Source organism: Solanum tuberosum, unplaced genomic scaffold (assembly GCF_000226075.1).
Source record: "Solanum tuberosum cultivar DM 1-3 516 R44 unplaced genomic scaffold, SolTub_3.0 scf00234, whole genome shotgun sequence".
NCBI lineage: Eukaryota > Viridiplantae > Streptophyta > Magnoliopsida > Solanales > Solanaceae > Solanum > Solanum tuberosum.
In genome coordinates, this window is record NW_006239168.1 from 25,425 (window position 1) to 35,557 (window position 10,133).

A 10,133-nucleotide genomic window follows, 5' to 3' on the forward strand; every position below is an offset into this window, starting at 1 on the left:
GAAGTTAAAATTGAACCTAGAGATGATTCTGATTGTAAGTTATTCGAATCGTCCAAAAAATTGTGTGTATGAAGATATCGTTGTCTCAAATCTTCATCTGGTAATAATTGTTTGTTTTGTTTATGAAGCTCTTAAGGAGACAGAATCCCAAAGTGAAGTAGAAATCCTTGAGAATGTAGGTTCAGAGGTAGGCTGGGGCAGTAGCTCTAACCCCTTTGTACCTTCAGTGGAACGTTGCCTGAATGTATGCTTTCAATTCTTCTGCTACTTTCACTGGTTCTTTTGGTCCCTCTTTTATTTTATGTTACCTCTTAGTTTAGGTTCACCATTATAATTCTTGTAACCATTGGCTGCTAATTTTGTGTATCTAGCTGGATGCAACAATCATAGATTCTAGGTACAGGAAGGAGGTTTTGAATTTAATGAGGACGCCCTACAATGAAGAGGAGTATAAGAAGCTCTGGAAAGACATTAGGATGCGATTACCATCTAGCTCAAGAAATGGACGTGGGAAATCCCTTCTATCACTCCATAAAGGTAGGTTAATAGCCTGCGGTTTGTTTTCCAGCATCATGGCATCTGCATTTTGAATGTTTCTCTTATGTCTTGAATTTTTCTCCGGTCATACCTTGATTTCAAATTTATGTTATCACTTTTAAGATAGTATCCAATTCCATAGGATTCCTCCTCTCTCATTTAGATAACTTAATAATAGTTTCTTGCCTTGTTCTTTCGCCAAAAAAATGAACTGAACTTGCTAGTAAAATCTTTACCATCTGATTGATAAAAAGTTTTGACTTTTTTCAATCTCACTTTCATGTAGCTCGTAGTTGTTCTCCTTCTGTTTTCTCTACACTTTTATTGTTTTATTTCCACTAGGCGTGGAAGAGTAGAGTGTTTTTAGACTATTAAAAAGGGAAACATTCAGATCTTTCTTTTTAGAAGTTCCCATTGATCATTGTTGTACCTTTTCAACTGACTCAACATTTTGTATGAACAAGGCATGACCAACTATGTTGCTTGGACTCTTCAAAAATGTCATCGGGTATATGTAGTGCATTTTTGGAGGATCCGACATGGGTGCGGCAAATTTTTTGGAGAGTCGAAGCAACTTAGATGACCAATGTAACTTTTGATACAATATAATGTTCACTCAGAGAGAAGTGCCAGTGGAAACAATAGTCATGCAAGGCAAGTGACCTCATAAAAAAGAAGAAGTGATGTAAGGCAAGTGGACAAGTAGTGACTCCAAGAAAGGGAACAAAGGAAACATTTCTAGGAAGGAATAACTGCTTTTGAAGTCTGAAAGCCACACCGAGAAACAAAAGACTAACCGCCTACAATTTGTTTTCCAGAATCGTGACATCTCCTTGCATGACTAACAGCCTACAGTTTGTTTTTCAGAATCGTGACATATCCTTGCATTATGAATGCTTCTCTTGTGTTTTGATTTTTTCTCAGGCCATTCCTTGGTTCAAATTTATGTAGTCACTTCTAAGATAGTATCCAATTCCATATAATTCCTGCACTCTCATCTAGAAAATTTAAGAATAGTTTCCTGCCTTGTTTTTAACCAAAAGTTGAACTGAAATTGATAGCAAATCTTTATGTAGTCACTTTTAAGCTAGTATCTAATTCCATAGAGTTCCTGCACTCTCATATTTATGTGACTCATAGTAGAGTATGTTCTCCTTTTTTTTTTCTCTCACTTTAATGATATTACTTTCACTGTGTGTAAGAGTAGTGTGTTTTTTTTAGTTAGTCAGAAAAAGGAAACATTTAAATCTTTCTCTTAAAAGTTCACATAGATCAATGTATCCCTTTTTAATTTGATTAATTTTTTTTATATGAACGAGGCATGACCAATGTTCTCCTTTTGTTTCCTCTCTCACTTTTATGATATTACTTTCACTGTGTGCAAGAGTAGTGTTTTTTTTTTTAGTTAGTGAGAAAAAGGAACATTTAGATCTTTCTTTTAAAAGTTTACATAGATCAATGTATCCCTTTTTAAAACGAAAAAGAAATTTGCTAGATGGAAGGCACAATACCTATCCCTAGGGGGTAGATTGATCCTCATAAACTTTGTTCTGGACTCTTTGCCAACCTATGTGATGTCCTTGTAAAAAAAAAAAAAAAAAAAAAAAAATTACCCCTGGTGTACTAATGCAGCTCTCTGGAAGGAGGTTATAGTAGCAAAATATGGAGAACTAAATCCCTGGTGTACAAAAATCACCTCTGAACCATATGGGGTGGGGGTATGGAGGACAATCAGGAACCTATGGCCACAAATGGAAGGAAATGTGTATATTAAGGTGGGTAATGGAAACAAAACTAAATTTTGGAAAGATGGCTGGATAGACCAAACCTCTCTTAGAGAACTTTTTCCAAACAAATCTGTGAGAACCCTGATGCTAGAGTGAGTGATTGTTGGACAGAACAGGGATGGGACATATCTTTAAGAAGACTACTTAATGACTGGGAGGTGGAGAGGGTGGCAGCGCTACTGGAAAAACTAGCTGGAATGATTATAACTACAACAGCAACAGACAAGATCCTGTGGAAACATAGTAAGGATGGAGTCTTCTCAGTCAACAATGCTTACAAAAAGGACTACAGGGGATGACAGGGTCCCCAAAATATAATTGGAATTACTTTTGGAAGAGTGACATTCCTACAAAAGTAAAGTGTTTCACCTGGTTAGTGATAAAGAGAGCATGTTTAACTGAAGAAGTTCTACAAAAGAAAGGCAGACAGTTGGTCCCTAGGTTTTTTTTGTGCAACTTGACAGGGGAAACAAATAACCATCTCTTCCTGCATTGTAAGTTTAAGTTTATTGATCAAATTCGGAACTTGTTTCTCAACATCACAAGCATGAACTGGACAATGCCAGAACATACATCAGATCTGTTGAGCTGCTGGATTAGGAGGGGAGGCAATAAGCTCTTGGTGTTGGATTTAGAGATCAAGAGGAAAATGAAGAAGAGGTTTGTGGATGACCGGATCAAATGGGGTTGCTTGTCTATGGCCAATTCCCAGGAAATGAGGGAGAAGTTGGTGGCGGACGGGTGGGGGGTTGGGGTGTAGTGGAGATGCAAATAGTATGTGAGATAGGCTCGCTAGATGCATTAGGGATTTGGCTGCATATGTGGCTCTAATCCCTAAAAAAATGTGTGTTATTCTTGAGGGATTTCGGACCTAGAAATCTCATTAGTGGAATTTACAAAATCATTGCCAAAGTGCTAGCGGAAAGAATGAAACAAGTGATAAGTAAATTGGTGAACAAGCATTAGATGGTATTCCTAAAAGGCAGGCAGATTATGAATGCTTTAATAACAACAGAATGTGTGGATACCAGAATGAGAGGTGAGGAAGTAGGCATCATGTGCAAACTTGTCTTGGAAAAAACTATGATCATGTAAACTAGGGATTCCTTTAGAGCATCTCAAGGCAGATGGGGTTTGGGGACAAATGGCTTAAATGAATAGATTTTTGCATTAAAACTATGGAGGGTGGAGGTGGGGGTGGGGTGGGGTGGTTTACTCTGAAAAGGGCTTGAGACATGGAGATCCCCACTCTCCTTTCCTATTCATTTTAGGCTTCATTTGTTCTCGTTAAGATTTAAACTTCTGAATATGATTGCACATTTGAATGATTAAGATGTTACTGGATCTGAACGCCGTATAATTAGGATTGTTTGTTTTTCAGCATCTGAATATACATTATTTATATGTACATAATAAATATACAATCCAAGTAAAAATTAATTAAATATTAAAAAAGAATTAATAAAATAAAATTATTATTTGATTTTAAGAAAATAAAACACTTACACTTACTAGTGATGGTAGAGATAGTTTGTAGTGGTGGCGGTGAACTTGTAATAGTAATAGTTGTTGTTAGTGGCTAGTAATGATGGTGATGATAGTTGTGGCTCTACAGGTGGTTGGTGTTATGGTGACAATTGGTAGTGGCGTTGGTGGTTATAATGATGAAGTTGGTTGATTTTAGTAGTTGACAGTGTTGATGCTGATTGCTGAAGAATGTGTGGTGGTTGGTGATGTGTTTGTGTTAGTTGAAGGCGGTGCTAGTTATGATGGTGAAAGTGACTGGTAGTAGAGATTGACCACAGTAATGGTAGTGGTTGATAGTAATGGCGGAGGAGGTGGCAGCGGTGGTGAGCAAAAAATAAATGGTGGTAGTTGGTGGCGAATCTAGTTCTGATGGCGAAGTTTGTTGGTAGTAGGTATTGACTATAGTGAGTGGTGGCTACTACAGAGACGAGAGTGGTGGCGGCAATGGATATAATTATAATGATGGAGAAGGTAAGTGTGGTAGCAGCTTACAATAGAGGTTAGCAACAATGGTGGTTGTGATGATAGAGATGGTTGGTGGTAGATGACAATGATGAAAGTGGTGATTGTGATGACAAAGGTGGTTAGTGGTGGTGGCTGGTAATTGTGGATAGAGTGATGGTGAATATTATCCACACAAGAATACCTCTTAATGATATTAAGACTCTGTTCTAGATCTTAATGATTAAGACTTATTCAGACCAATGAAGTGCTTAAATCTTAATATGAAAACAAATGCACTTAATGGTCTAATGTTTGAACCATTCAGGCCTCCATTAAGTGCAAACAAATGAGGCTTAAGTACTTATACATTAATGAAAACAAATGAAATTAATGGTCTGATGTCTGAACCATTCAGATTCAAACCTCCATTAGGGGCAAATAAATGAGGCCTTAGCCATGGAAGGAATGAACAACATGTTGAGGGTAGCTACTCAAAATAGATGGACCAGGAGCTTTAAAGTCAGCAACATAACAGACCCCGGGTATGGAGATTTGTTAGCCTGTGTATACTGATGACACTATGATTTTTTGTGAAACCAAGGTGGAACAGATAAGATACATCAGGGAAATACTTGTGATACTGGAGGTAGTATCTGCACCAATCGTCAACTGGAAAAAGAGCAGTCTTTTCCCCGTCAAGGAGGAAGCGTAGATGCAAAATCTTGCAAATATTCTCGGCTGCAGCATAGAGAAACTGCCTACGACCTATTTGGGCATGCCATTGGGTAGTAAACAATAGATTATAGACATAAAGAATAGCTAATATGGGATGGGATAATCCAGAGATCAGCAGGTACCCCGGATCAGCATCCTGCACGTCGTTGATCCAGCTGAGCACTCCAGAGTCTGTGGTGAGCCTCCTTGCATTCCGGAGGACTCAATTATTTTGTGTACTTAGTTTTGTTCTATTAGGATGTTGCGGGGTCTGTCCCCACATCCATCTCAGTTCATTAGAGGCTTTATAGACAGTCAGACAGTCAGTCAGTCAGTAGTTTTGAGTCTCTCATCCATGTATATGTATGTATATGTAAATATTCTATTTTGAGACTCGAGTTGCCCCTTTGGGCCTTATTTTTATCAGTTAAGTTGTTTATGTCTTTGCATGGCATTGAGTTATTCTGTTGAGTCAGGTTTCCGCTGAGTTAAGAAAGTCAGGCCAAGGGTTCGCATGGGCCAGCAATGGTCTCCAAGTGCCGGTCCCGCCCAGGGTGTAGGCTCGGGGCGTGACAGGGAGAAGCAAACGTCAGAACAAATGGTTGAGAATGATCTCAGCTTGCATTTGGTGGACAATATGGAAGGAGAGGAATGAAAGATGTTTTGAGAATAAAACAAATTCCAGCCAGAAGGTCAAAGAGAAATGTATTGTCTCCTTTTATTTTTGGTGTAAAGAGGAATGTATAGAAGAAGCAGAACAATTAGTAGATTTGCTAGGTTCACAGTAATTAGCTTTGTGTTTTACTCTCTGTTAGCAAATTTTGGAGGTCTCCAGATATCCTTAACGTTAAGGAATACAACATTACCAATTTCAAAAAACAAAAAACGAACCGGGGGAGGTGATTAGACAAGACTTGATATAGCTTTAACTTATTGAGGACATGACCATAGATAAGAAGGTATGGAGGTGGAAGATTAGAGCGAAGGTTAGTAGGTAGCCAGATGTTGCCGCGCATTATGTGGGAGATATAGGGGGCTAGCCTCCTCTATCCTCTTCTCACTATTGGTAGTATTATTTAGTAATTGCGTAGTTTCTTGTTCTTCTATGATACTATTTATTTCTTCATTTGCTTTGGATCTTGTTATTTGGTGGTTATATTTTTCTTGCAATCCTTTCATGATTCCATACCTACCGACGGTTTCATTTGGAGGATGTCGGACGTATGATACACCAGTTTAAGCGAAATGCTCTTCCCTTACCGGATGTGTGATGTTTGTACCATTTTTTTAATGTAATCATTTCTCGTCTGGTCTAATCTTTTATCACCGTACACCCATCTTAATAGATGCACTTCTGCCAGACTCATCTCGTGGAAATCTTGGACTTTAGAGGTCCAATATGTACTCTTATATAGCATCATTGGTCTTACAACTATTTAATAACATTTGCTTCACTTTAATAAGTATCTTTCTATCACATAACACTCCCATATTCTTCCATTTTGATCATCCTATTTTCATTTCATTCATCAATGGTGCTGGTGTTGCATGAACCTGATCGACCCAAAAGGCATGGCCAAGATGAGCACGACCATCATAAAAATTCGGTATCCAGTGAACTTAGTAGTTTGCTTGGATTATTAAAGCGGTAAAAGTTCCACTCATGGATAGAGACATGGAAATGCGATAGGCTTGTTGTCTTTCTTTTTCATCCTCGGGGAATTGAACTCCCTTAGGAAAAAATAAAGAGTGAAAGATGGCTTCTTTCACCTTAAAATCATTTTGTAATAGGTTGGTGTAAGAAGAGAACTGGAATTTTCTCACTCAATTGGCTGTCTAGGCACCAGGAGTAGTGTGTCTTTCTGTTTGGACAGTTGCATAGGAACTATGTTGAGAACTTAAAAAACAAAGAAAAACACAAATTAGCATGTCTTTATGTGAAACAGGGTGGTGATCTTATCAATCATATACATAGATTGTAATGCTTCTGGTGGAATATGTTTGGCCCATAATCAGTGATTGTTAGAAATTATTTGAGATTTTTTACTACAAAGGATTTCTGGAGGAAGAGGAGGAAATTAAGACATGGGAAATAGCTCATTTGACGCTAATGTGAACTATAAAAAAACAAAAAGGCTCTTAAGGGACTTGAAAACTCTTTTCAACAGAGTGCAACCCTTCCTTATTTTCTGTATACTTTTGGAGAGAACGTGATATTTTAGGATGTATTGATGCAAGATGCTATTTTAAGGGAATAATGTTTCTATGTAAGACTATGTTGTATGAGGTGGAGTGTTGGCCAGTTAAGAACTCATCCTCAAAATATGAGAGTGGTGGAAATAAGGAGATTAAGGTGCATGTGTGTACATACTAGGCGAGATGGTTATTGTTATCGCTCCTATTATTTGAATGCTATGTTATGCTTTCTCTATTATTTTGTATGTCCAGTTTCTGTTTTTATTTAACTACTCTAATGTGTGTTACTTGAGCCGAGAGTCTTTCGAGAACAACATCTCTACCTCCACGAGGTAGGGGTAAGGTATGTATACATTGTGCCCTCCCCAAACCATGCTAATGGGACTACACTGAGCTTGTTGTTGGGTTTGCTGTGTTTGTTGTTGTTGTAGTCTTCTATGTGAAAAATTATCTAACCATGTTAATAAATTATGATCCTCACTATAAAGGTAGAAAATCTACTTGAGAAGGTAAGAAGTTGGGAATATAGACACTTGTTTGTAAATCCTATTGATCAAGGAAAGCAATAAAAATTTAATTAAGAGTTCATCCATAATTAAGAGCTGTGGATGTAGCGGGATTGCACATAAGAGATGCATAGTTTTTTCAAGTTTTGTGTTCCTTAAACAACAAGAATAGGGTTCCCAATTAGCTTCCAGTAGTTTATGTTAGAGAAGAGAAAAAGTTACCATTTGATTGCTATTTTCTGTACCACTTTGTATCCAATCAGTGATGTGATCACCATATCAACAACAAATTATTAATACATTTTCATTGTCAAAAATGCAGGTGTCAATCAGGAAATCAAAAGGGCCGGTCCTGACAAAGATAAAAAGTTGAACATCATGCGTGGATTTTTCTTTTGGTTAGAGGTGAAGGCTATTTCCCTACCATATATTGACCTCAATGAACGTTCCGTTCTTTTCTGTGTTTAACATGCTCCTTGCAGTGACCATGCATGTGAATCTCCTCTCACTCATTCCAGAATGAAAACCACAGTATGAAATACCCTTTTCCCACCAATCCACTTGCTTATCTTCAGATTCCTCGAACCAATGGTTGCTATTGTCCTATCAGTCATTTGCCTCTAAATTATGAAAGTACTGCATTTTGACCTCAAAAAAACATGAAACACTACTTTGGCTTGCTCAAATGTACTTTTCTGACTCCAAATTTTCAAGGTTCAGCAAGGATAACAGATCTAAATTCTACATCCATGTATCTTATTGTCAAAATTCTGATGTATGAGCCAATGGAATTTCAGTAGTTACAAAGATTGACAAATGGAATGAGAACAAACCGAGGGATAATCAATGCCTTTCATCTCAAATTGAAGCATGAAAAATTTTCATTTACCGTTATCTTTCTCATTATTGCTTGTTCTGCTGAAGCTAGTGGCTTATACTAAAAGTATATTTTGTTTCAATATCTCCAGCATCTAACTCAGCAAGATGCATTCCAGCCTTGGGAGGATGAAGAATGTCTCCAGACGAAGCCTGGATCTTCCTAGAAGCTGTTACTTTTTCCCATTTCCCAATGTCAATGTGTGCCATAAAAACAAGAAATGGAAGAAAACCAACAACAATTATTGTGCCTTAGTCTCAGATAAGTTGGGGTCGGCTATATGAATCCTTATTGAGGATATTTCCTTATTTAACCTCAACTCATGTTTTGTAGAAGAAACCCAAAGGTTAATATTTCAATTACTGGTCGATAACATTTGTGTTGTGCATGATCCATTTGGGAAAAGTTTTCAAGACAGACAGAGAAGGTGAAAGTTTCTTATATATTGTATTGGATTTCTCCGGTATACAGAAGTTTTCTTATGTAGTGCTCTATGTCTGAAGTCTGAACCTATTAGACGAAGCGTGTACTCTGTCAATGGAGCTCCCTGGTCGTGGTGAAATATTGGAGTTAGCATCTCTACATCTAATCTATTTGGTACAAGAGTGATTACATAAAAACATTTTAGTTTTAGAATTAACTTGCCTCAGTTACTACTAATGGTGTAAAATAGGTAACATAATTAAGTTTGTATTAAAAGAGAAGTTTTCATTACCTCATAATGATCAACAAATACTGGCCTTGGCTTCTTTTAACAGTGGTAACAACTCTTAGGGTGTGTTTGGTATGAAGGATAACATTTTCTTCATACCAAACACACCCTTAATTGCAAACATTTTCATGGAAGGACACTATTATGAAATCGTGAGCAAAATTTAAAGCCTAGAGTGCTATTTGAAATATGATTTTGTATATATCATGAAACAAAATTCCCGCTATATTTGATAAATGAAGAATAATTTTATTGCTTGGGAATTTATTTTTTTTATTATTATTTTTTTTTTATTTTTTTATTAAAATAAAAATCCTCAATAGAAATAAGTACAAGCAACGGGGCTAGGCCTTACTTTGTCAATCCTAATGAGGCAACAAACCTCTGCTAATTAACAAACATGAAAAAAATAAGAGCTAGAGAGAATTAGGTATTCTATGATCATCATAGAATTTGTAATATACTCTATGATGATATTACAAATCAGAATACTTGAAAAATGCACAAATATAAAATCCAAGAAGAAAGTTGAGTTATTAACCTCAAACTTACTTTTACAAATGCGTGAATTAAAAATAGATAGATAGCCCATCTAAAGTAACCTGAAGTATTTTCAACTTGTCTGCTTCTTCAAATCTGTCCAACAAAACTTGATAGTTCATGACTTCTTCTTGGATGTATTGGATCTTGTTGAAGCTATTGACATTGTTATATGGTTTTACTTTGCCAGTCACATCGATAGGTGTCTTGGAACAAACTCTCTTGTCACTGTACCATCCCAACTGTGATGTGTGTCTTCTTTTTGTTTTTGTTGCTTCCACTTCTTTGATGCC

General features: G+C 36.9%; 1 protein-coding gene across 1 annotated transcript in view; it reads left to right on the top strand.

Moving 5' to 3' along the window:
• The window catches only part of LOC102593926 (uncharacterized), a 13,742-nt gene extending 4,713 nt beyond the window's left edge, over positions 1-9,029 (top strand). The window contains exons 2-5 of the mRNA XM_015313380.1: positions 129-244; positions 372-537; positions 8,034-8,116; positions 8,680-9,029. Of these exons, the coding sequence (XP_015168866.1) occupies positions 129-244; positions 372-537; positions 8,034-8,116; positions 8,680-8,754 (440 nt within the window). The 3' untranslated portion in view covers positions 8,755-9,029. The remainder of the gene's footprint in view (positions 1-128; positions 245-371; positions 538-8,033; positions 8,117-8,679) is intronic.
• Positions 9,030-10,133: the final 1,104 nt, after the last annotated feature.